The following is a 27,414-nucleotide window of genomic DNA, read 5'->3' as shown; positions in this document are numbered from 1 at the left end:
TGTCGTTGACGTGAATTAAGGCTACGTTCACTGGCATGGAGTTCCCTGCATTTGGAATATCGTATTGCATTGATGCCTCCATGTCTTCTAAGGATTTTGGAATAGTTATGTCGGGTAGATGAGCCATTTCTCATGGTTCTACTGCATGTGCCTTCTCTTCAGGCTTGGTAATTTTGCTTGTTTGTATTGATTCGCCTAATTCTTGACACGGCTTTCTGACATTCGCTTTTGCAGTAGCACAGCATGTAGCCTCTTCTTCCACTGCACCCTTTGTACAGTATTTGTGGTTGACACCTGTCGTTGGCCAGGTGTTTTCAAGCGAGTTAAGTTCCATTGCGAATATCTTATGTGTTCATCCCTGGTGTCTTCCATAGATGATATCTCATCCATGTTGGAGTTTGTGCTCCATGAGCTGCACGTGGTTGCACCTACTGAATCCTTGATCTCCCTTTTGTCTTGGAAGACATGTTATTATAATAAGAGCAGTAATAGTGTACTTACAGTAGTGAAGAAAACTCTCTTTTTTGTAATCAGTGATCCGTTTACACTGTTGTTATAATTATGATTATTTTCCCTTAGTATAGTATTGGACGCATGCACTGATTTCCACTTATCCGGCTCGAAGGACCAAATTGTCTGAGATCAGACTAAAAACCTCCCTATGATGGTGAGTGGAGATATACTGGCAAATGGAAGGGGCAATGCAATTATTCAATACTGTATACAATATTCTCGTACGAACTGGATGCGTCGATAACGCATCGGTGGCTGTTACTATGCCGATATTTGTCGTGACATCAATAAGGCATAGCCTTGTAGGGTTCATTTGTTATTACTTCTCGGAATTATAGTCGTATATTCGAGTTTTTCGGCTAGAAGCATTCTTTGAGTCCGTTGGCCAATATTTACAAACAAATGTTCGCGCGCTCACACCTCTCCCACTTTGCATTCCGCTTAAAACTACTGTAATCGGTAACAAGTGTTAAAATACGATTTACCAAAATTTGTATTGCCTTTAGAGATATGGTTCAGAATTTAATAATTTATTCATTCTTCAAAAAAATTATAATATAATTTAATTTATTAGACAAAATTAGAATGAATTTCATGAGATATCTGTGCCAGAAATTTTTTAAGAAATAGCCTTAAATCATTTTATTACAGCTATTAAATTACAAACTTACTGGAAATGTTTCGATTAAGAGGTAATTGTATGTATTTTTTACAATTTTGCTAGTTCAGCAGCTCGACGGCAGGGGTGTTTAAGTGAATTCTTTGTGTTTATATAATTTTTAAAAATGGCTGCGTTTCATAGATTGCATATTATTTTAAGAAAAACCAAATGTTTTAATGAATTTATTCGGTTTAATCGTTCTATATTAAATTCGTTAACAATTCGTAGTTTGTGTACATACATTGAACAACCTAAATCTAAAAATAATTTTAAATTCAGTTTAATTGGTACTGCTGTTGGTTTTGCACTTGGAATAGGCTATGCTTTAAAAGAAATTGCAAGTGCCAAACAGAAATTAGCCTTAGAAGGCACTATAGTAGGAACAAAACTACTAAAACACAAACCAGATGTTAAACTATCCAGAACAGTATGAAAATGGTTTATACGTATAATAATTTCTGTATAGAGAAACAACTTAATTACTCTACATTTACTTGTTTGCACTGTGATTTTAATTTGTGATTGTCTGTACTTTGATTTTAATACATAAAAACCCTTCAACAATAAATTTAAAAACTCCAAATTTATGAATTTATTAAGTACAAAATTATAATACCAATGGTTTGTTTTCAATTCCATGTATTGTTTTTATTCATATTTAAATTAATTTCAATGTTAAAGAAATGAAAATTTGTATTCTGTTCTACTAGTCAATACTATTTCTAATCAATAATATTTGAGTAATTTATAGATTTAAGAATTTTAAATTTATTAAAATAAAAACAATTAAATATATTTAATAAAATTTGTATAATTAAAATTGTTATATATAAAAAGTAATATTTTAATTTTTTAGGTTTTTTCTCATATTGATAATACTGGATTACAGTTGACATTGTTTCAATATCAATCTTGTCCATTTTGTTGCAAAGTAAATGGAAAATTATTTAAATTTTTTATATTATCAATATAATACAAATTTTTGTCTATATTAATTTATATATAGGTAAGAGTCTTATTGGACTATTATGGTTTATCATACGATGTTGTAGAAGTTGATCCTGTGTTCAGACAAGAAATTAGTTGGTCAAATTATAGGAAAGTTCCAATTCTTCTTGTAAAAATTGATAGAGAATACCAAATATTAACAGATAGTTCAATGATTGTATCACTTTTAACATCCTATTTAAATTCCAAATCTGTTAAAATTAATGAACTTGCAAAGTTTTATCCAACAATGGTAATGTACAATGAGAAAGGACAATTTAAACATGAAATTGTTAATAAATATTTTCTTATGTATCCAAACTCTGTGTTTCAAGATAAAGATTTGAATCATATCAAGTAAATTATTTTTAATATTTCACGAAATAATTTTACCACATTGGTAATTTATTTTATTTAATTTGTAGTGAAGAATATAAGTGGAGAAAATGGACGGATAATGTTTTTATACATACTCTTTCACCAAATGTTTATAGAACATTAAAAGAAGCATACCAAACATTTAATTGGTTTTCTAAAGTAAGTTATGTTTTAAATACAAAAAAAAGAATATTTACATTTTGTACCAGTTTATATAGGTTTTAAATAATAATTATTAATGTATGGCTATTATTAAATTAATTATAATGAAATTAATTAATATATTAACAGGATAAATGTATATATACATATGTTTTTGTATGTTTGGTTTAGGTTGGTCACTGGGATGAATACTTTCCATTTTGGGAACAAGCAATAATGGTTCATGTTGGAGCCTTTGCAATGTGGCTGATTTCAAAAAGACTGAAAAAAAGACACAATTTAAAAGATAATGTTCGTGAATCATTTTATGATGAGATAAATATTTGGCTGTATGAAATTAAAATCAAAGGAGGCATATTTATGGGTGGCTTAAATCCAGATTTATGTGATCTTACAGTATATGGAGTCTTGAATTCAATTGAAGGTTGTCAAGCATTCAAAGATGCATTAATAAATACAAATCTAGGTACATGGTATAATGCAGTAAAAGAAAAGGTTGATTCTCATTCAGGTAGTGTTTACTTAAATAAATAATTAAATAATTCTATATATTTTTCGTTTATTAACCTTTAAATATGTAAAAAAAAAAATTAAAAAATTAGCTACATTTTTGTAAAATTTATATTAAATAGAAAATATTAACTCAGTAATATATATATATATATATATATATATATATATATATATATATGTTAAAGAAAAATCTATTCTAGGAATCAGTAAAATAAGATTGTCACCAAAAAATTATTGATAACATCTTACATTTTGTATTATTATTGTAGCTGAAAATAATGTTTGTTTACAATACTTTTGTAACTATAATAATTTAACTATACGATTTAGTTATTAATTTTGGGTATAAAATTTGTTTTGCAAAATTTTTATGTTGATGAATCTAAATCTATATTGTCATATTTTACTCAAATAAGTACAAAATAATATGAATATTTTTAAAATAATAAATATATTACTTAAATTTGTTATAAATTTGACTTTATAAAAGTAATATTTAATCATACTTTAATAATACGTACTAGTGTTATCACAAATTAAAATTATTATCTATTGTTATCTATCAAACACACCATTATTTATATAATATTTTTAAAATCATAATAGATCTCTGCTATTTCCCTTATACTTATTATCTGAAGTGTACCTAATATTATAAGTTAAACATTAACAGAAAAATAAAATAAGTTTGAATTTACACTTACATTATAATTTATATTTAATATTAATAAGTACTCATAAATATTTTCATAAAATTTACAATTTTATAATTGCATGTATGCGTATGCGCGCGCACATGCGCACATTTGCTATTGCTTAAATAAGGCTTGTTTAAAGTTCCATATTTAAATTTATTTATTTATTATAATATCTAATACTGAAGTACAGTATTAAAAAAAATCTCTCAGTTCTAAAGCAAATGAAATAATTACTCATTTTAATAAAATTTAAAAGAAATGATGTATTTAATATCATTATACAAATTTTTATATCATCACTTTAATTATTATAATAAATTATTATTGAAAATCAATGATTAATTTATCAATATTCAGAAAAATAATTATAATAATTGTTATCGTTATAATCAAATATTTTAAGTTTTATAATTGAAAGCATCATAAATAAAGCTGATTAACTGATTGAAGTACAACTTAAACACAAGTATAATGACACAATTACAATAAAAATGAAATATAAAAATTAGTTAAATAGTTCACCAGTCAGTGGGAAAATCGTTGATTAGCTTTCAAAAATATTAAAAGCTTCAAAGACAAATTTCATAAAATTAGTAAATCAAAAATAGTCTTATAAAAATTAAAGAATTTGCAGGTAAAGTATTAACAAATCTGAAAGAAAGATTTTATTTTTATGTATTTTTTTTATAACAAACTATTCCCAATTTATTATTAATTTATACACTAATAATTAATTGAAATTAAATTAATCCACAAAGTAAAAATTGATTCACATACATTATAATAAAATAAAATTTTCTGAACGTGCATGTTAACCGAATTACATCAATGAGTCACTGATGAATGATGTTTAATTGTAGCATATGATATACATATGATACTCTTGTAAAGAAAGCATTATTTAATTTAAAATTTACTATTACTTTTCTAGTAAAAGAGCTCTGTGGTTATTAAAATTAATTGCTGCTTTTAACTCAAAGGTTACTGAGTTACTTCATTAGTATGTATTTCCTACATGAAAGTATGTAAGCAGTGTGCTTGTGTGTGTGTGTGAGAAATTTCTTTGTTGCTTTAACAATTGTCGCTTTTATTCGAAACTTTCAAGTAATTTTTGTCCTAGTAATAAAATCTGGTCACGATTCTTCAGAATCAAATTTTATTCAATAATAAGTAACTATGATTTTATGTCAATGACAAATTTAATCCAGATAGGTATAGATAGAAATACTTAAGAGAAAAATAATCTTAAAACTATTTTCATTAATGAATGGCTACTTCGGATTTAAGTAGTAATTAAATTAAATATTACTTTAAATATATACAGTCTTAAATACCACTCATGGTATATTCTTATAGATTAACAGGTCTGCTTGTTCCAAATGAATTAAGAGTGAACTCCATAGAAATCTTTAAGAATAAATAAAAAAATTGACTATCATAATTTTTTTAATAATTCTATCTAACAATTAATAGGCAAAACGAGCTTTCAGTATAATATTAATAAATCAACTTCTGAGTAATTTTAAGATACTAAATAAGAATTGAAGAAACAAGGATGCTATTAAGCTAAAATTTAAATAAATTCAATAAATTCAATTGATTGAGTGAATCACAGATAGTAATTTATATATCTACATGGACTAACTAAATATTTAAAGATAACAATACATTATGAAATGTATAATATTAATGTGTTTCAGTCAATTAGTTTTTGCAAGTTTAGTATATCGATTATATTATTACTTTTAGTACCTTTAGTTATTTCACAATAACTTGTTAGATTGATCCATATAATTTAAAAAAAAATATTACTGACTTTCTAGCTAGTTCTTGTAAATTCATACATAGTAGGTGCATAAATTAAGTATATAAATAATAAAGATGATTAAAACAATTATAAGTATTGTATAAATAGATGTCTATTAAAAATAAATTAAATTTCTGGGTAAAAGTATTAAATATAACATTTAAAGGCAAACCTACAACTAAGATTAAAAATTAAAACGACTCTATATTGGCTAATAATTAAACAAAATCGAAGAAAATGATTATAAATTTATAATCACAAAAAAAATAATTATAATATTTATATATAAATTCTATATGTTTCATGTAATAATTATACAGTGAAAGCTTTAAAATAATTCAACTTTTACGATTATGAACTCGATTAACATAGTGAGACTTTGTTATAATAAAATCAGTAAAATTCTAAAGTTTAATATCTATGAAATAATGATTAAATTCTAAGTATTTGGTTAGTTTAATGTAAGATTATGTTAAGGCCAATGTTTTGGTTTTATCTTTAATTTTTATGTTACTCTGTATAAAATGCAATCATAATATTCATAAAAATGTTTTCATAGAAATAATTTTTATGCATTAATTTCTTTTTCTCATATTTTATATTTATGAAAATAAATACAATTATCTAATTCAGTAGTTATCACAAATTGTTTTACAATCAATGTAATTATTATATATATATATATATAATCCGATTTATATACATGTAATGAAAGGTTAAAATTATTAAATTAAGTAAAAATAGATTTTCAACTTAAAACAAAGATAAAATCATGTGTCCAATTTTGTATTATAAAATTATAGAAAACTGGACCATTTAAAAAAATAAGCATAGAGGATGGTTAAATACAAGAAAGTAAATTTTGTATTTTTTATTTATCATTGTGGTAAAACCATTATTGTTAAAAATTCCATTTAAATTAATAATTCAAACTGTATTCAAAGAAAATAAGATTCAGAAATTTTAAGATTAGAAATCCTACAAGCATATGTAATAAAAAAAAACTGAAAATTTATTGTTTTAAAAATTTAATATAAATTTCCAATAAATACAAATACAAATAAAGATATGTAAGTGATATAAGAGGATACAAAGGCTTATATAGAGACTCACAGTTCATTTATTCTATACTTTACTTATTCTGTTGAATCATTTGTATAGATTGTAATACAATATATATATTTTGTCAAGTAATTTACAGAATTATTTTTTATTTACTATAAACTTTTATTTATTAAAATTAACAGACTAATCAGTCATATTACAAATTTATATGGAAATTAATATTTTACATCGTGTCATATATTTAGATTAAAGAAACCAGTTTTACTAACTGTAAATATTTAATATTTGATTTATTAACATAACATTACAATATTTTGAATATATTATTAATTCATAAACGAATCTAATAAAATTTTGATTTCATATTTCTCAAAAATTTTTCTTTGATATATAATAATAATAATGTTATTACATAGAATGAAAATCTCCATTTATGTCTTTGAACATATTCTTTCCTAAATTCTTTCATAAATTAGAAACGCAATTTTATTAGTTAGAAAATACATGTGTTTGTTTAGAAATTAGTATTTACATAATAATGTTTACAATTCATAGTAAATATGTGCGTAGTAAATATATACAATAAAAAGCACTCTCCCTTATCACTATGTATTACAGCACATCTAGAAAAACTACCTACACAAACTCAGATTCAGAAACTTTTATAATATATAAATATATAAATTTTATAATCAGCTAATGAACGCACTTTTACTTAAGTAGTATACTAGTGGTTAGTATATAAAATATCTCCATACTTTACTCAGGTAGAATCAGCAATACTGATATAGTAAATACAGTAAATTAATTCCAAGAAAAAATCAATAATTTTCACTAGTTTACAAACATACTATTATTATCAATGAGATATTTTTGTCATTTCTTGAATACTTTACAAACTACATAACTGTTAAAAACAAATTGTAATATTTGAAATATACTGAAGAACCATTTAATTATATTATATTATATATTTAATATTTGTAAATAAATTTGTATTGAAACAAAATTAATCCAACTAGTGCTTTTATAGAATTCACATAATACTCAAATTTGTATAATTATTATACGGATCTGAATTCTTATCAGCAAAATAAAGAAATAACAATGAGTTAATTTACAAATTTCTCTATAATTTGGTTTTGCAATAATGTTTTTTACGAAATACAATTTTGTAACTATTAATTTTTACAACTACAAAAATATTATCTTAAGTTAACCTAATTATGCCAAATTATGTCGAAATATGTTTATATATTTTTAATAGCAGCAGTACTGGGTATTCGACAAAATGGGCAATGATTATAACGAAGTAATGCTAATTCATAATCATCTGTATGAAATAACTAAAAAATAATAGTATATTTACATGATACATAATGTTTTTAAATTATTTAAAATTAAAATATCTTCAAATTAATATCTTACCTTGAAACATGATTTACAACATGTAACTTGTAAATCAGGTAAAAGATTTCTATAATATCGAGTAGTAAATGGTTCAGGCCATTTAACAATTAATACTGAAGATGCATCCATACTTTTCAATACACCACGACCAACTGTCACAGTTGAATTTTTAAATTTCTCCTGCAACAATTAAAAATTGAAATAATAATTATATTTTGTTATAATTTATTATTTTTGTTAATTTTAGTTACTAATATACCTCATACTGTACTAATCGAGTCATAAATAAATCCGACTGATTCTTTAGAAGAGTAAACTGATTAACAGTATCAATAGAATTATCATTGATTTGACAAGATTCTTCAATTAGTTTCTTGGCTTCTTCATCAGTAATTCCTGGTTCTAATTCGAATTCAACGAGTGGTAAAATTTCTATAATGCATAAAATACTGTTATTAAATATATGTAATTTGAAAAATTATTGATTTAACTAACCAAATGTAACATATGAATACTCAAATTTGAGTCCACACTGAGTACAACTATTATTACATTCAGTATTTATAGGTAATAAAGCATTATATGTTGAACATCTATTACAAAGCGGTAATAATTCTTCGGGATCTCTGTATGGGAATGCTTTTATAGCAATTATCCAGGATTCAATTTGTATTAAAAGTTGTTTTGATATTTTCATTCCACGTAGATAATCGAGTAACTGCATTGTTAATTTATTTGCTCCTAACAATTTTGCCTGTTTTATTAATGTATATATGATGGTTATTTTAGAAACACCTTCCAATTTTATATTTTGAATTTTAGTCAATAAAAATTTTGATATATTAAATAGTGCTTCAGGCATTAAAGCTGTAAATGGTTCTTCCTTTAAGAAACCAAATAAAAAATATAATTATTATTTAAATTTTATAAATAAAAATATAATCACAACTGCAAACAATTTTCTACTAATTATATTAAAATACAAAAAAATTATATACCAAATATTTATATACTTCATGATAAGCGTAGTAAATGTCAGCTTGCTCATAATATATCATAAATTGTGTTTTAATTTCTTTTGCACTTTTTTTCAATTTAAGTGTAAGCTGTGATAAAAGCCAGTAAAAATATGATGCATCTCTAAATCTGTTTTCTAATACAGCATTTTTGGCCAATCTGCGTAAAACCAAAATTGATTCTTCTGTTTGTCCAGCCATTTCAAAAGCTAATGTAATAGAAAATCAATATTAATGTTTTTGTACAAAATATTGAAAATTATGAATTTTATTTTATAAAAATTTAACAAGTCAAATTTTTTAAATATAGAAAAAGTATGCTTCAAATGCTAGAAACCTTTTGATTTTATTATATATATTATGTTGAATAATAAAATTTATGCATACCTTTTTGTGCTTCTGAAAATCGTCCAGTTTCTGCAAGCCATCTTGCATAAGGGCCATATACTCTCGACTTAAGTTTTGGATTTTTTAATGCAAGCTCAAATGCTTCATGCCATGCTTGTGCATCTACTAATACATCTGCCACATCCAAATCGTCTCCTAAACGATTAAAAATTTCAGCAGCTCCTTGAGATGCCCCTAAATGCTTAAGTCTTTTAGCAATTATTGTAAGATTTTCTCTATCTGCTTTATCAAGTTGTCTGCCAACTTTAATCAACATATCAATCCAGCCATATTCTGATATTATTTTTATAGATCTTTGTATATCTCCAGCAGAAAGAAAAATTTCTGCTGCAACTCGTGGTTCTCCCAAACTTTTTGCCCATTCAGCTCGTCTCCTGAGTAGAGTAATACGATCATGATGATTTCCACTAGTAAGAAATTCTTGTGCAATTTCAAACATTCTTAAATCAGAGTACATATTTAGAGCTTGCTGCTCTAAGCCAGCTTTTTGATAAAGTTTTGCTGCCTCTTGTAATCTACCCAAGGCTGCTGCAGCTGTAGCCATACAAGCTTCTTTACCCCATTCCCCAGAATTGAGTTTTTCTTTAATTTCTAATACCAATTCAACATATTTTAGTTTTTTAGTTCTAGCAAAAGCTTCATAGGCTATATCAAATTCTAAATGATCTAGAGCTGCAACACCTAAAGCAAACCAATCAGAATCTGCTACTCCAAGACATGCAATAGCAAAAGCTTGATCAAATATTTTTGATTCTAAATATTGATACATGGATGATGATAATGGCATCTATAAAATAAATATTTATTAAACATGTTTTTTAATTAATTTTAATAATTGATTATGAAATCATAATTATTTACCTCCATTGTAATGATTGATGATTCATGTAAACAATACATCTTTGAACCATTAAGACCAACAATAATTCCAGAAAATTTTTGTTTATATTCATTAAAATTGTCTACTTTTATGGCAAGATAATCTTGTCCAGAAAAACACATCATATCTTCAAAAGCAGTATTAAATGCAACACTTGTTACATCTTGAAATTCTTGCAATTTTCTATTATTAAAAATATCAAACACAGAAAGAATTCCATTATCAGTAACTACTGCAAGTTTTTCTTTCATAGAACTTATATCTATACATCTGATTGGTCCATCAACTTTAGCTAAAAGAGTAGGAAATGGATTATCCAAATAAATTTCCATAACTTGTCCATTTTTTAATCCAATCAATAAACGTTCTTGACCTGGTGGACCACCAACTATTTTTACATAACAAATTGAACTATCAAGTATCCATTCTCTTTCAATAATGCCTAAAAATGATAAACTTTGAAGTCGCTCATCTAAGTAAAGTATTAAATTATTGGTAGTAACAACAAGAAGGCCGCATTCTAAAGATTGTGTTAATTTTTCTTTAATTCGATAATGCATATCTTCAGTATCTCCTAACGGTTCATATATTATTACTCTATCAGATAATTGTACAGCTAATCTGTCCCGATACACAGTAATTTTTTTAACCTAAAATTAAATATTATCTATTATATTGTAAACATTTTTATCAATTTATTTATTTATTATTTTAATACTTACAAGATCTTTACATTTAATCCGAACCTTTTCGTTTGTAATTAAATGTTGAATAATAACATCAGTCATATTTTCTCTATAAGCATATCTATCTCTGTACAATCCATGAACAATGTTCCATGACAATTCAAAATTTGTTATTATACCATCTTGACAACCAATTGACTACAAATTTTAAAATAATAAATTGTATACTTTCTATCATGAATATAATATAATATAATATACTTTCTACTCTTATTATATAACTTACAACATGCGATGATTCTGGATGAATAGCACAACACCAAGTCCATGAAGAAAATGAATTTCCTATTGAAGCTAACTGAATTCCATCATGAGACAATAGAATGCATTGTTTATTACTTCCAGAAACTATAATATATTGATTATTAGGAAAATAACAAATTTTCAATGGAATGAAATCTAAATTACGCTCTCTTCCAATTAATTTTCCACTCAAAGTGTAAAATGATAAAATTCCACTCCATTCGCCAATACAAATAATATCCACAGGATCACTAAATTTTTAAAATAAACAATAAAGATTAATATTTATACTCAAGACTTTTAATTACTATTTTTCTAAGTACTATTTCATACTTAGATGAACTCCAAGCCAAGCACCAAATTGGTGAATCTCCTGAACGATCAATTCGTAATTGTTCCTCTCCAGCCTATAAAATTATCAATATATATTACTAAAAAATTATTATAAAAATGTAACAATTAAAATATTTTGTATTAATTTCATAATATGCAACATTGATAAATGTCAATAATTTATAATTAAATGAAAATATAATAAAAATTTTTAACAAATATTAAATTTACGTTATTTCTAATAGAAACATAACCAGTTGCTAATCCCAAAGCCATATATTTTCCATCTTTTGTCCATGAACAACAATTTACTCTCCCTCCCAATTTATATTTTTGAACAGCTTTTTGCTCTATAGACCATAATGCAATATCAGAAAGAGAACAACTAAGCAATTGGTATGACACTGGATTAAATTGCATGGATTGAATTGCTTCATTATGTCTACAAGAAAAATTATTTATATAGTTATAAATTAATTTAGATAAAATGAGACAAAATTTTTAATAAAACTTACGAATATTTTAAAATTCCTTCTAATTTTGAAGACCATATTATAACTGTTTTATCTGCACTTCCAGAAGCAAATTTTTTCCCATCTTTTGCATAACATACACAATATACAATATCTTTGTGACCTAAAAATTAAAATAAAATTTGTTTTTTTAATTAATCAAAATTATTAAATAATAATATTAAAATAACTTATATGGAAAAAACTATAAGTATATATATTTTCATGTTTTATATATATCAATATACTAAATAAAAGATTAATTAATTAATAATTCAACAATTTATCTATATTATGAGTACACAAATTTTATGTACCTTTTAAAAGTTGAATCAAAGCACCATCATTGCATTCATAAACTAAAACGTGTTGCCCTGCAGCAACAATTAATTGAGTTCCACTTGGATTATAACATATATCATAAATACTATAAAAGGATTTTTTTAAAGAAAAACATACAATTTTAATATAGTTAATGTCAAAACAATATTTATAATAAAATCACAATGTTTAATAAAATAATTAATTATAAGCTCGATTTCACTTATTTAAAAAAATTTTTAAATTAAGTCATCCCCAAATTATTATAAAAAAAAAACAAAAGAAACTATATCTATTACAAGAAAATAATTTATTTTATTTACCATTGCTCCATTCTATCTTGAACCTTATCTACCCAAGTTATACGAGTTTGCATACCGATATCATATATACGTGAGTTTATAAACTTGCTCCTGTAATTTCATTTAATGTGCGGAAATAAATATGAATCCCTAATTATTAAAGAATAATTTAATACTATTAATAATCTTATTGAAAATATGACTTTGTTTTAATGTAAAATACGTTACTAAGGAATAACTTTTAAAATGGCGAATATAATATTCAAATTATGTATTGATCTAATTTGTACTTTCGAACACAAAAATTCCATTAACAATTATAAATAATTAACATTAATATTAATACATATTAAAAATCAATAATTAAATTGATAAATTTGAATTTGATATGCATACATATTGATATAAAGGATATATAAAGAATATGTAAAGTAACTTTAAAGAATATTATTTCTTAAGAATAATTTAATTTTATCATTTATTTTTATTTTTATTATATATATTATTATTTTTAATATTATTATATGATTAATATTATTTTAATAACACGTGTAATAAAATTGACAAAAATTAAATATATTTGATTTAATAAGCTAATATAAAGGAAATAGAAATTACTAAATTTGAATAAAATTGAAAAATAAATATATTATCGCCTTGACTAGCTCTCTTAAGTTTAAAATTATATTATATACTATATATGTGTTCATCGAATTATTTATACATTATATATAATGTAAAATTCATTTTAAAAAAGATGAATAATTTATAAATAAATTTTGAAAATTATACAAAATTTATCTATACATGCTCCTATTAAATTAAAAAATACAAGTAATTCTATCACAAAAACTACCTTTAAAATTACCAAAAAAAATTTAACAACAAACATTTTCTTGATATTACCAATTACTTAAAATTAAAAGCTATTGATTTAGTTTTACCATCAGAATTTACTATGTATGTTTACATAAATTATTTATGTTTTATTGAAAATTATACTATTTTTAAACAATTTTAAAATATTTTGATTTTCACCAAAACGACTGTATTTTTGTGTTTGATGAAATATCATTAAAAGTGGCAGAAAATATACTAAAAAACAAGACATAATTGAACAATATATTATATTGTTAATGAATGTAAATTTATGTGGTTACAAAAAAAGTGTGTCGTTATTATATTTAAATAATATAAATAGATAATGTTCTTGATATTAATTATTTAAACTTAGTTACAAAAAAAAAGAAAAATAAAAAAAATTATTTAAAATTATTGTCAATTGAGAGAATTATACAAAATAAATGTATAATATATAAAAATACTATAAAAGAAATATATAATGAATAAAATGAAATGTATTAAATTATACAAATTAATATGCAATATTGTTAGAAACATTCCATGGAGAATTTTTTGAATTTTGAATCAAACATAGCCCATGAAGAATCATTGACTAACAAAGAAATGGTAAGAAACGGCTCCATCTAGTAAACCACTAGATTCAGGGTACCTAACAATAAAATTATTAGATAAGTGCTCTATTTCATTTATACGTACCAAAGTTTAAATTGGTTCATTAAGTTCTATAAGGTTTTTAATCAGGTACTAATATAGAAGCACAAGTATATATAATAGTGGTACATTACTTTTTCAAACAAAATTATTCTTTTTATTCAATTTGTAAAAGTAAAAGATTGTTATAATTATATTTTAAAAATATGAAATTAATATTAAGAAACTTACAAAAAGATTATATGCATTAAAATAATATAATTAATCTCTAAAAATAAATATAGATATTATATTAATGTATTAACCTATATATAAGAAAAAAATAAAAATTAAAAAAAATTCATTACCTTTACAAATTTAAAAAATATAAATTGCCACTTTAACTTAAATCCTTATCTAAGCATCCGCTAAGGCGTACGACAAATTAAATTGAACTATCGAACAAAATATTTAAATATCTGTTGTAAATAAAAAATTTAATACAATAAATCAATATTAATAATAGCAAAATAATTAAAAATAATACAGATATAAATTAAATTTATTAATATATATAGGATTTATACCCATACCAAATATCCAAGTCTATTAAAAAATAAAAACAATTTTCATAGATAAAAATTAAGTTGCATAATATTAATAGTAAATTGTAAAAAAAAAACAAAGATTTCAATATTATGAACAAAAATAATGTAACCAGTAAATAAAATAAATGCCAATTACAATAGTTTTTTAATGAAAAAATTACTTATGTTTATTCGTTATAACGTAGTACAGATGAAAACGAATATTTTACTTCAGAGTCTTTAACATAGATATAGCTTACAAAAATAAAAGATTGAATTTGTACAAAACACGACACTATATATCTACAGAAAATAATTCAAATGTTATTAATGGATTTAAATATTAATAGAATTAAAATTCTTCAATTTTGCTTAGTATAGTGAATATTGACCACATATTAAAAACATAATGGAAAATCATTTATCAGTAGTAAAGTTTAAAAATATACGCTACTCACTTAAAAAGCTAAATTACATAAGGTGCAATTACTAATAGCAAAAAATATTTTGCAATAGTGTAAGATATAATTTCACCAGAATTGCAATGATAAAACTGATGTAAAAAAATAAGTATTTATTAAATTAACCTGTGTATAAAACATATATTTATTAAATTAAAGTGTACCAAATAATTTATGTATAAAAAACTTTATTTCTTATAAAAAATATACTATTTCAAATATATATAAATTTAACACAATCAATTTGTAAAACTTCTATAATAACATTAATACAAAATATATGTTGGAATCGCTTTTAAAAGAGCATAAATACTACAAATGTATTTTGAATAAAGAAGAATGAATGATAACAGCAATAAAGTATATCTTTTTATAAAGTAAATTTCCTATTGTATTATGTTAATTATTTTAATTCAAATATAATGTGAAAAATTTCACAATACAATACAAATCTTGTTTTTTATTAATTATTTTATTTCATTATTTATAATTTATATTTATCATTTCAAATAATTAAGAAAAGATCAGATATATAAATAAATCAAACACTGATTAGTTTTATTATGGTTTTTACAATAAATATATAAAATTAAAACAACAAATAATTAAAATTTTTATATAGAATAAAATTGAATGATGCATAATCTTGAATATTAATTCAAATAGTTATATAAAACTCAAATCCAAAATTATCTGACAATAATTAAAAAGAATAACTAAATATAAGAAATTCTGTAAAAATTGTTTTCTATAGTTTTTAACATGTCTTTACATTATTTATTATTTTCCAGTTTAAACTATGTAGACTTGTATACTATGTAAGCTGTGTAAAAATTATAATATAATTGAACTTATAATAGTAAAATAATAAATAACCAAGTAACATTTAATAGTTAATAAATAATAGTAAAGTCAATATCTGTTTGGATAAATAGGGTGGATTTTTCAAATAGCTTATAAATCGTACGCTTTATTAATATTTTAAATCTCATAAGAGCAATATAAAACTTACTTCAATAAGATTTTGCTTTCTTTTACCTTGTTATAACTATTTATATTTTCTTTTCTTTTTAGTTTAATACTACTCATTAATATAACTTTTTAAGCAACAAAAAATTTAATATAATTTGGTAAATAACTTGTATATTAAATTATTGTTTAAAAGAGTAATATTATTTATGTTATTGATTATTTAATGAAATCAAAAATTTTGAGAAGTATAATTTTAATACAAATCTATAAAAATAGAAATGAAAGATTTTAATTTTTCAAAAAATATCAACTTTATTACACGTTAAATTAAAAATTCATATACAGATACATAATTATTCAATCTTATAATCACAATTTTTTCTTTTTTGATTTTAAAAGATTTTAGTCTATATATAAGATATTTTTATCTTTACTAATTTATATTCATATTTTTGAGATATTACAAAAAATATATAATGGTTATAGGAAAATTATAAAATTTCAAAATTAAATTTATATAAAATATAATTTTTCAAAATTTTATATAAACAACCTTTTCATTAAATACAAACAAATTTTTTTATAGAAACTATATTTTAATCAAAGTTTGTTATCATTTTATATGATTAAGAAATTATTTTTTAGAATGGAAATATTTAAATTTAATTTAAATATTTAAAATACTTATTAGCACTAAAGTTTTTATTTTAGAACGTTATATAAATAGAAAAAATTTCTATTAATTTTTATTAAAATTATTTTATATTCTATTATTAATTTTATTTATTAATTATATACTTACTTTCCTTAGGTATTATAAAATTTTTAAATATATTAATATCATATTGGTAAATATAGTACACCTTTCCAAAATTTGTCAAACTTTTTATAAGTATTTGACAAATAATATTTCAATATCATCTACGTAAATAATTATAAATTCACAAATCAAATTTATAAATTAAAAAATTCATTTAATTTTTTTAAAAACAATATGCATTCATTTTTTAGATAGGCGCATGACTACAAGAACTAAATACCTAACCTAACTGACCATGTATGAAACAATTAGGAGCCGTGGAACGATTTGGATTTGGATGATATAGGATGTATGCATCAGAAATAATATAGTCAAACGGACCAATGCATAGCAACCATATAACGAAAGCAAGCACATTAGTGAAAAAACAAAACGATTATTTCATATACAAGTGATTATTGATGTTGGAAGTGATAAAAAGTCTAAAACAAATTATCTTTAAATTTTATTATTACATGCGCAGAAAATCAGGGATATCAATTTCTACTATGATGTCAACATTGTCGACTGACCGTTAATCTAATATATTTCTTTCTTTTTCTCCCAATTTCCTTTCTTTCCCCTATTCCTCTTTTTCTCCAACGTTTATAGAACTTTCATCTTCGCTACATCGTATTCTTGGTCTGGAATAGGGCATTAAAGTACAAAAATAGTGGTTTGTTTCTTTTCATGTTAAAATATATTTTATAATTGAGAAAACAATTATTCAAATTTTTCTTTAATACTACCAAGTTTACTACCAAAAAGACAGTTATTTACGTATATTTATCATTATACGCTTTAATTCAGTTAATTGTAATTACTTTAACATGATTAAGTTGTTTTCATTAAAAAATGCAAAAAAGGATGGTGAATCCCCAAAAACTGGCACTCAAAAGAAGTCTTCCGCGGCGCAGTTAAGAATCCAAAAAGGTGAAATTTTATTATATATGTTAACATATTTTATTCGTCACCAGAATTTTCAATTTAATAAAAAATTTTCATTTTACTATATTATTTGCCATTTAATATATAAATGTAATATTTTATAAATTTAAGGTTTTGTTATTTTAGATATAAATGAACTAAATTTACCAAAAACTTGTGGTACCGAATTTCCAGACCCTGATGATTTACTTACATTTAAACTTGTCATTTGTCCAGATGAGGTTAGTTTCAATTAAATGTGATAGTGCTTGAATATAATTATCAATAATTATCAAATCATAGGGATTTTACAAAGGAGGACGATTTATATTTAGTTTTAAAGTTGGGCCAAATTATCCACATGAACCACCAAAGGTCAAATGTGAAACTCAGGTATACCATCCAAATATTGATTTAGAAGGTAATGTTTGTCTAAATATTTTAAGAGAAGATTGGAAACCAGTTCTAACCATAAATTCAATTGTTTATGGATTACAATACCTTTTTTTAGTAAGTATTTATAAATTGTGAAAATGTTTAAATAACTTAAATTTTACAAATTTAATATTAATAGAAAAAAGTTTATATTTTTAAATTGAGTAAAATAGAATTATTTATCATTTTCATTAATAATCTATTTCATTAAAAGCTTCTTTTATGTCACAAAAATAAACAAAAAATTTCATATTTTATCAAATAAAAATTGTAAAAGATATTTGTTGTTTTGTCTTACCATCTCTTCAATTGTTTATTAATGTTTTTTTTAATTATATATATAAATTTGGAATTTGTACAATAATTTTATGTTTAAATTAGTATTTTGCTGTTAATTTATTTAATACCAATATTTTAAAAACATTTAATAATTTCATTTAAAATCTATAACTTAGATAAATATAAATTAATAAATTATATTATATATGAAATATTAGTTTATAAAAAGAATTAATTTAAAAGATAACAAAGAATCATAATTATGATTCACCATACTTTCAATGGTAATTATAAATAATAATAAAGTTTAAAATGCTGATTGTATTTTATTTTACACTTTCACAGATCTTTAAATTTTATTAAGTAAAAATATAATCATTCAATGAAATAACAATGTTGTTTTATTTTTTTAATAAAAATAATATTTATCAAAATAATTTTTATAAAATAAAAATAAATTTGTCGAACTGTATTTCAAAGAAAATAATCCAATTAAAATTCATTGAAAAATAAAATAAAAACATTGATTTTTACTATAGGATGTATATTTATTAATTAGCATAATAAATTTTAGGAGCCAAATCCAGAGGATCCATTGAACAAAGATGCAGCTGAAGTATTACAAAATAATCGAAGGGTATTTGAACAAAATGTAGCTAAAGCAATACGAGGAGGTTATGTAGGACAATATTATTTTCAGCGATGTCTCAAGTGATATTTTGTCCCTTTTTTATCGACATCTCTTTCATCTTCACAAAATTTCACTATCTGAGAAAAAATATTTGGACAAATATAGGACAACAATTTGTGTCATCATTGATGTGTCCACCTCATATATAATAACAGTTTTCAAGTCTATAACATATAATTTAACTATTTTATATTTTTGATTAATTATAAATATTGTAAAACTTTCAAAGTATACAGTTTCAAAATTTATATAAGTCTAAAAACAAATCCCTTTGTAAATTGACCATCATTTTTAGGAGGAATTAATAGGCAATGAAATTTCTTGCTTGAATAGTTTCTAAGTCATTTAAATGATATATAATATAACAAAGTAAATAAAAAATAAGTTTTGTTTTACCCGAATTAATTAATAATTATATATTCTAAACTGCTCAAATTATAAGCAAGCACATTACTATGTTTAAATATAATCCAATGCAACAAACATTGGCAAAATTCTTAATACAAATCATTGCTGGTGACAATTTATGTAAATCCTTTATTAAACAATATATAAATAAAAACATAATTTAAGGAAAGGTTAACAAAAATTGCATTTATTTAAATTGATAATGGTAATCGATTGGCTTACATTAAGTTAGTTTCAATTTTTTTTTCATGACAAAATATTAGTCACTAGAATAATAAAAATATTTAAACTAGAAAAAATTGTTTTCTAAATTTTTCTGCAATTGCAATTTCACATTTCATTTATATAATTATTTTAAGCTTGACTATGCTTGAAAGATTTAAATTTGTAAGTATTATAATAATCAATTATAATGTAAAATTATCTAATATAATCATGTGATAATAAAGAAGTTGCTTGCAAACAATTATTACTTTACTTATTTATAAAATGTATATAAACAATTAAAAGGAGATTTTATTGTGACCTGGTAAACGAAAAAAACAAGGATTAGATCATAGACTGCATTTCCAATTTAATATAATTATAATAAAGTATGACATGTTGGCTAAACACCCATTGGTTGTGCATGCATATATATGTATATATATATCACCTCTAATTCTCATACAATTTTCTATAATCTAAGTATATATGCACAGTATACATATCACTACAAAGTTGGCGCTTATTATAATATAGACTTTAAATGTACTTATTGTTTATGTAAAAAAAGTTAAAAAATTTCTTTTACTCTGTAGAAAGTTTAATACTGTACATCTGTAATAATGGAATTTAAAACTAAGGAAGTGTCCTAGTTTCAACCCAACCTACAATGATATTTGTTTAATTCTTTTAAATTCCAATTTTTAAAATTACTTCAAGGCACATTTTAAAATATTTTTTATTTATAAAAAAAAATTTCATTGAAAGCCAGTTATTTTTAACTAGTATTCAATTTTATTTTATAAAAAAAGTATAAATCATTGTTTTAAATGCAAATGCATTACTTAAAATTCTGGAATAATTTATTTTATATATATATAAAAAAAAAAACGCATAAAAATTGTCTATTCTTCATTAATGACAGTACAGGAAACCCCTTTGTACATGATTTCTTTAATTAAGTATTTTATTTTCTAATATTTATAAATGTTTTATTCTTTGCTAAGAGAAACATTGTAATTCATTTTACTATACAGATACTTTCCAAAATATAAATCTGCAGTGCCATAAACTTCACTTACTGGACGGTTCATTATAAATTGAAAAGTATTTAAAATATGTAAAATTGACCAGTTATAAAAGCACAATTATTTGTATATCTCTATAATAACAATAACTATTAAAAATATATTAACTAAGCAGTAATTAAAAAAAAGATTCATATCACTGTTGATTATGACTAACACAGGCTATGGAAATACTTTAAATAAATTACATGTATTTGCATTTATGGAACAGGCTTATAATGAAAAAAATATTTTGTTACTTAATGAAAATTATGTTTGAATATATTTTACAAGAACAATGAAATGTATTTATTATTTTATCTGTTAACAAATACAAAGAAAGTTAAAAGTTTCTTATATTCTTATTTGAACTACTGTCAGAACATTTTCACATTGAAAAATCTCAATATCAAATATGATTATTGTACGAATTTGAAGGTTTATTTTTTTAGTAAAGATTACGTATTATCAGAAATTTAAATTGACTCAATATTTTTGTACTATCTTTCACTGATTTAGATAGATTATAATAATTTAAAGTCCAAAACATTACTTACAATTTCTTTATGTAACCAAGTACATAGCATCACTCAATAATGAGATTTATTTGGTACAAGTCGATATGACCAATTGGCAATAAGAGCTTCGCATTAAAAACGTAAAAACGGCTTTATAATATGTATACAAATCCTTCCTATTGCCGTATTAATGTACATTTAATTTACACAAAAATAGTAAGAAGGAAATGCATTATTTGAAGATGGTCATATTGCAATCAAGTGCTACAAATATTTAATTCATTTACCTTACAATTTCTTTACTTATATTAATATAAAATCGCTTATATTTCTTATCGGCCTAAAGGCGTACCGCCAAAATTAAATGAAGTGGGCACAGTTTGTGAAGTAAAAGCATAACCTAAAAAAAATAAAAATTATTTTTTTCAAGTAAAATCAAAGAAAATTTCAAAATTGTTTAAAAATATTAACCTCCACTCTGCTCAATTCGTTTACTTTCTAATGCTGCTTTACGCTGATCTGCTAATAATATAATTTCGGTCAATGATTTTTGTTGTTCTGGTATTAAGTGACTAGTTAAAGCACTATACCACGTTCCATCCGTCCTTTCAATATCTATTTAATATATTAATTTTAAATATTTATGTGTAATATTATTTTACTTTATACTTGTTCATTGATAATATGAAAATATCAATTATATTTATTTTGAATAAACTAAGAAAAATAATATTAATAAAATGACTAATCAAATTAAAAATAATAAAATACTTCAGTTATATTTTTTTCAATTATAAATTAAAAATGTACAGAAATTATAAAACATTTATATTAAAATTTCTGATATGAAAAGAATTTCTATATATAAAACTATTTAAATATAAATATTTTTTTTATTTAAAATAAATATTATTAATTTTTTTAAAAAGAACAGTATTTTACTGAGGTATTCTATAGTATGAAATTAAGATAAAATTTACTTTGTAGAACTTCTTTGAAAACTATATATTCATCTTGATTTGTATCATCCGAGTCAAGTGGTGTAATATAACTTTCAAGTGCAGTTTCTTCATTAGCCTCATAATCTGAATCTTCATCATCATCGTCATCTGATTTATGGTCAATATGTTCAACCTGTATTGAACTTGTTATACCACTCATGTGATGACATTGTGATTTTGTAACTTTCTTTTCCAGTCTTTCAAGATAGTCCTGACTAGCATCATCTATTTCATCTTCATCCGATGATAACACTTCTAGATTAAATTTGTTCGTTGTGAATAACAAATGCAAATGTATTAACATAAAAATATTTTATAATAAAAAATACCTTCTTCTAAATCACTTTCATCTTCAGCATTATCTTCATCCTCACTTTCTGCCACCTTTGCAACATATGCTCTTTTGAGACCATCAAAAAGAAGAATTAATGATGGAATGATTTGCTGTACACATTCATTAACAGCTGTTGGTCTGGAAGGACCCATACTAATTATTGTACATAAACCAAGAACACATAATTTTCTATCATGTAACCTATAAATAAATACTATAAATAATAATTGAAGTAATATTATGATAATGAATATGAAAAATCTATATGAAGACATATTTACCCAAGAAAACAATCTGTATCATGAATCCATTGTTTAATAAAATGTGATGCAATTGGTTCTGTTGACTGTCCTAAAGTACCTTGCAGTCTATCCATTGTTTCAAGGCATAAAGTTGGATTGTAATATAAAGCAGCAATAACAACTTGAAGACACATGGTCCTTAATTCTGATGTTTTAACTTCACGTGTCAATCGTTCTAATACAAGTTGTATAAGTGGTGGTATACAATTATCAATGTGTCCTTTACATTGTAGAATTATTACTTCAAGAAGTTTTGCAGCATGACATTCTGGATCTTCTCCAGCATCACCTACTAACACAGCTTTGCACATGTTAAACATTGCTAAAATATGATTTTCATTAGATAAAAATGCGGGTGTATCTACTGTAATATAATTGTGAAGAGCAGGCATCATATCCATAAAATAGTCAAAACCATCTTTTTGGAAAAGCTCATACATTAATTCTAAAACCTTCCACATATCTTCAGATATTGATTTACCTGTTAGGTCATATACAAGTGACATGGCTTCTTCATAAAATTCTAAAATTAAATTAAAAATATTCAAAATTATAATATACTTACAATATGCATAAAATTAAAAAATTACCCATAACACTATGACTAAAAATATGAGCAATAACTTGTAAGACTGTTGGCTGAAGTTGATTCATAATTAGAGGATGATCATCCATTACAGATAACAAAGTCTCAATAGTACTTAATAATGACATTGCTGTAATAGCTTTTTCATCACTGCCTTCATCAGTTTCCAAAACTTGACTAAATGTCGCTGCTAAATGCTGACAGACTTCTACAGCGATTGGCATAATATGTTCTGGATAAGTACAAACAATTTTTTGTAAAACAGTCATTAAATCATCGTTTTCAGTTAATCTAATAAGATTCAAAAGTTCTAGTGTAATTTGTTTTATCCAAGGCTCAACACATTTATGTACTTTATCTTGAGATTGAAGCAAACTTTGTAATGCAATAGCTGCTTCAACTTTAACTGGAAGATCATGATCATTCAATAAAGCATTTGTTGTTAATCTAACAGCTTCTATCAAAATATTTTCTTGCTTAAATTTAATTTCAGCAAAGTAATGCAGTACCCAACAAGCCTATAAAAATTATCAAATACAATTTTAAATTAATAAATATAAAAACATTATAAAAGAATATACCCTTGTTCTCATATGGCCTTGCAAACTATTAAATTCAGGAAATACATACTGCATTAACATTTTATCCATTTGATCTTTATAAATATTTTTCTTTAAAAGAACATCGGCTAATGTTCCTACCTATTTACAAGATATAAACATTATTTTGAAAATATTTTATAAAAAAAACTACATTAAAATTATTTTACCATATGCAATGCTCCATCTTTCTGTCTTGGATCTGTATTAGAACTAGTTAAAACTTCAACACAAAATTGCATTGTTTTTTGTAACATATCTTTCCGTTTTTTACAAGCAGAATGTAATAAAGTTTGAGCTGCAGTTACAGGAGATACAAAATCTTCAAATATATCTGGATAATACAATATGAATTATAAGTAAGATACTTTCTCATATTATTTACATAGAAATTTATAAATATTGATCAATTACCAAATTTAACTCTTATATATTCATATGGATCTGTATTCCAAAGTTCTTCATCAGCTGCTGAATAAGACATAATTGGAAATAAAACATCCCGTATGATTTCAAACATATGAGGTTTTAAAAATTTCCAAGAAAATGCGTGACTCACTCTAAAAATATGTTATTTATATAAACTTTGTAAGTGCAAAGAAAAACAATCCACAAAATTGAAAAAAATTTCATACCCTTGATTTATATAATTAATAGATTGTTGTAAAACACGTGGTGATATATAAATTTTTCTACGATATTGATCTAAGACTTTCAGTAAAACTTCTAATATACCACCACTAAATGTATGTAAATACCATTCTGAAAAATCTTTATAATCACTGTATACTGAACCTGGACTTCCATACCTATAATTATATTTTATTTTATCATATATTATTTATATTAAATTAAATTAAAAATAAAGCTTATGTCTAAATTTTATTTATACCTTTCAAACATTCTCTGAAGTATATGAAGTGCCCATTTCTTGCATTTCCACCATGCTAATTCTGCTCGTTCATCATCATCCAAATCAGGATTATTTGTTTCTGGAGGTACAGGCCTATCAGCTACTTGACGAACAATATCCATCCATTGAGAAAAAATTTCTTTAGAAATAAGATCAAGTGGAAGTGTGTATTGTGTTAAAGCAAAAAATATTTTGAGTATTTGTTTTTGAAGTAAAACAGATTGTTCAGATGGATCAGAAAGTAGTCTTAAAATCAATTGATAAATCATAGGTAAAAGAAGATTCATAGCTTCATGAAGGGGTCCTCTCTCATCTGCTTTTTTGTATCTAGCAAATAATTTTAAGAATAAATATATTTAAATAATCAAATATTTATAAACGATAAACAAATAATTTAAACTAACTCAAAATTTTTTACAAATTGGTACAAGGCCAAGAGAACACCAGGCCAACAGGAAGCATCTGGATTTTGTAGATATATTGTTATTTTATCAACTATTTGTGTCCACCTTCCAGGGAAGTCATGTTTAACAATATTACTAATACATACTGCCAATTGTATCCTAAATAAACAAAGAAATTATAACTTATAAATATTTCTAAAATTATATTCAGATATATTGTATACCTAATAAGTTCAGGTGCATGTACTGTAGCATCAACTATAGCATCACGAATCATTCCTCTATCTTGTTCATGAATACTAAAGGGTACTGATCCATTTTCAGCTTCTCGATCTATCCAATTTGAAGTAATAAAATTCTTCAAATAAATAACACCTAAAACAGATTACAATATTAAAAATTATATTTTTGAATTTTTAATATTAGCAACTTACCAGCTTGCCTTACAGGCATATCAACATCATTAGACATTACTACCTGTAACAGTCCTGGAGCAAAGCCAATAATTTTGTGGATCTGAAAAAATTAAACCATGTATCTATTAAATTACAAACATTGTATGGAACAACTTAAATTAACAGAAGTAGTGATTTTATTAATTGAAAACGTGTATATAAAAAATATAAGTATTACAACAGATATTACAAACAAATCCAAAAAAATTTGAAGTGTCATCATGTAAAAAAAAATTAAAAATCTGTAAACTAAAATAGAAGTTAAATAATAAATATAATGAATATTTACTGTATAATTAACTGTATAGTTTTACAAATGTAAAACACTTTTATCTAATGAAATATAATAGCTCATATTAAATATTCAAATTAAATACGCAGATGGAGTACTTTAATAACAATATGAGTTTGGAAACGAAAATTAAGTTAACTCACCTGATTGAGTTGCTCCTCAGCTTGTTTCTGCTGTGCCGGCTCAATGGTAGCTCGGAGTAATTCTGTTAATTTTCGCGGATCCATGCTGTGCTATTTTTTAGTGAAAGATCCTTTTCACAATTTAATTCACTCAATTGTTTCAAATTACTAACAATACTGACCTGTTCACGTCTTCCTACAACTTCCCTTTGCATGTGAATCACGTTTAAAGATACATAGGATACCACACGGTATAATTTCGGGCAAACGACGTCGAGCAAAAGACCAAATTCAGATGTACAAACGCGTGCGCGCATATACAGATATAGATAGCGCGCCTCTGGTGTCAAAAATGTAAGCTCTAATCACCGATGAACATAACCTAATCATATCATTTTTTTTTATTATTAATAATGTTATTGACACTTATGGATAATTGTAGAACTTGTCCGAAAATGGGTAACAGCCTAGAGAAACTGCAAGGAGTAAGAAAATAAATACGTTTAAGACCTTACGTATTTTAGTTGAATAGTCTTATCTTTCGGGTCACGTAACTAACCCTATCCTAGACCATGTAATACATAAATTATATACTATATATATGTTAAC

At 23.7% G+C, this 27,414-nt stretch overlaps 4 protein-coding genes across 8 annotated transcripts; 2 read left to right on the top strand and 2 right to left on the bottom strand.

Moving 5' to 3' along the window:
- Positions 1-1,261: 1,261 nt before the first annotated feature.
- Positions 1,262-17,913, top strand: Su(P) (prostaglandin E synthase Su(P)). Of its 2 annotated transcripts, none has more exons than XM_011504195.1 (6): positions 1,262-1,601; positions 2,031-2,105; positions 2,181-2,518; positions 2,587-2,698; positions 2,873-3,212; positions 17,481-17,913. In XM_011504195.1, the coding sequence occupies exons 1-6, from the start codon at positions 1,299-1,301 to the stop codon at positions 17,516-17,518; spliced, it is 1,206 nt and encodes a 401-aa protein (XP_011502497.1). In that variant the 5' UTR covers positions 1,262-1,298; the 3' UTR covers positions 17,519-17,913. The 2 variants fall into 2 exon arrangements, with proteins under 2 accessions (XP_011502497.1, XP_011502498.1); XM_011504196.1 differs by lacking the exon at positions 17,481-17,913 and adding an exon at positions 11,474-11,547.
- Oseg1 (intraflagellar transport protein Oseg1) lies at positions 7,942-13,109 on the bottom strand. Its single transcript, XM_011504197.1, has 14 exons — positions 12,977-13,109; positions 12,650-12,759; positions 12,336-12,456; positions 12,052-12,262; positions 11,821-11,894; positions 11,471-11,738; positions 11,221-11,382; positions 10,480-11,148; positions 9,598-10,405; positions 9,193-9,419; positions 8,690-9,077; positions 8,454-8,626; positions 8,213-8,374; positions 7,942-8,130 (listed from the first exon to the last, which is right to left on the bottom strand). The coding sequence occupies exons 1-14, from the start codon at positions 13,027-13,029 to the stop codon at positions 8,035-8,037; spliced, it is 3,522 nt and encodes a 1,173-aa protein (XP_011502499.1). The 5' UTR covers positions 13,030-13,109; the 3' UTR covers positions 7,942-8,034.
- Positions 17,914-17,966: 53 nt separating the features above from the next.
- On the top strand, positions 17,967-19,704 carry UbcE2M (NEDD8-conjugating enzyme UbcE2M). 3 transcript variants are annotated; one of them, XM_011504201.1, is made up of 4 exons: positions 17,967-18,201; positions 18,328-18,437; positions 18,499-18,616; positions 19,485-19,704. In XM_011504201.1, the coding sequence occupies exons 1-4, from the start codon at positions 18,099-18,101 to the stop codon at positions 19,622-19,624; spliced, it is 471 nt and encodes a 156-aa protein (XP_011502503.1). In that variant the 5' UTR covers positions 17,967-18,098; the 3' UTR covers positions 19,625-19,704. The 3 variants fall into 3 exon arrangements, with proteins under 3 accessions (XP_011502503.1, XP_011502501.1, XP_011502502.1); XM_011504199.1 differs by having other exon boundaries at positions 17,968-18,201; positions 18,499-18,705; positions 19,484-19,704; XM_011504200.1 differs by having other exon boundaries at positions 17,973-18,201; positions 18,343-18,437; positions 18,499-18,705; positions 19,484-19,704.
- Positions 19,705-21,908: 2,204 nt separating this feature from the next.
- Positions 21,909-27,414, bottom strand: msk (importin-7 msk). 2 transcript variants are annotated; one of them, XM_011504194.1, is made up of 16 exons: positions 26,988-27,414; positions 26,827-26,916; positions 26,371-26,452; positions 26,161-26,311; positions 25,937-26,095; positions 25,512-25,859; positions 25,255-25,428; positions 25,034-25,179; positions 24,790-24,953; positions 24,602-24,721; positions 24,025-24,538; positions 23,414-23,957; positions 23,128-23,333; positions 22,778-23,050; positions 22,269-22,412; positions 21,909-22,197 (listed from the first exon to the last, which is right to left on the bottom strand). In XM_011504194.1, exons 1-16 carry the CDS (start codon positions 27,120-27,122, stop codon positions 22,130-22,132), a joined length of 3,318 nt encoding a protein of 1,105 aa, XP_011502496.1. In that variant the 5' UTR covers positions 27,123-27,414; the 3' UTR covers positions 21,909-22,129. The 2 variants fall into 2 exon arrangements, with proteins under 2 accessions (XP_011502496.1, XP_011502495.1); XM_011504193.1 differs by having other exon boundaries at positions 22,778-23,053; positions 26,988-27,412.

Source organism: Ceratosolen solmsi, unplaced genomic scaffold, assembly GCF_000503995.2.
Source record: "Ceratosolen solmsi marchali unplaced genomic scaffold, CerSol_1.0 scaffold19, whole genome shotgun sequence".
Classification (NCBI taxonomy): domain Eukaryota; kingdom Metazoa; phylum Arthropoda; class Insecta; order Hymenoptera; family Agaonidae; genus Ceratosolen; species Ceratosolen solmsi.
The sequence above is the reverse complement of the archived record's forward strand: the minus strand, read 5'-3'. Positions and strand labels throughout refer to the sequence as shown.

Excerpts from the sequence above, each read along its gene's own strand:
- Oseg1 (XM_011504197.1), bottom strand. The coding sequence starts at position 13,029 with ATGCAAACTCGTATAACTTGGGTAGATAAGGTTCAAGATAGAATGGAG. Across the intron at positions 11,739-11,820 it reads TTGGCTTGGAGTTCATCTAA|TGATCCTGTGGATATTATTT; the intron begins GTATGAAATAGT and ends TTAAAAATTTAG. Across the intron at positions 8,375-8,453 it reads CTCGATTAGTACAGTATGAG|GAGAAATTTAAAAATTCAAC; the intron begins GTATATTAGTAA and ends TAATTGTTGCAG.
- msk (XM_011504193.1), bottom strand. The coding sequence starts at position 27,122 with ATGCGCGCACGCGTTTGTACATCTGAATTTGGTCTTTTGCTCGACGTC. Across the intron at positions 26,917-26,987 it reads TTGTAGGAAGACGTGAACAG|CACAGCATGGATCCGCGAAA; the intron begins GTCAGTATTGTT and ends ACTAAAAAATAG. Across the intron at positions 25,860-25,936 it reads CAATTTGTAAAAAATTTTGA|ATACAAAAAAGCAGATGAGA; the intron begins GTTAGTTTAAAT and ends ATTATTTGCTAG.
- UbcE2M (XM_011504199.1), top strand. The coding sequence starts at position 18,099 with ATGATTAAGTTGTTTTCATTAAAAAATGCAAAAAAGGATGGTGAATCC. Across the intron at positions 18,202-18,327 it reads GCAGTTAAGAATCCAAAAAG|GTTTTGTTATTTTAGATATA; the intron begins GTGAAATTTTAT and ends TATAAATTTAAG. Across the intron at positions 18,706-19,483 it reads GATTACAATACCTTTTTTTA|GAGCCAAATCCAGAGGATCC; the intron begins GTAAGTATTTAT and ends AATAAATTTTAG.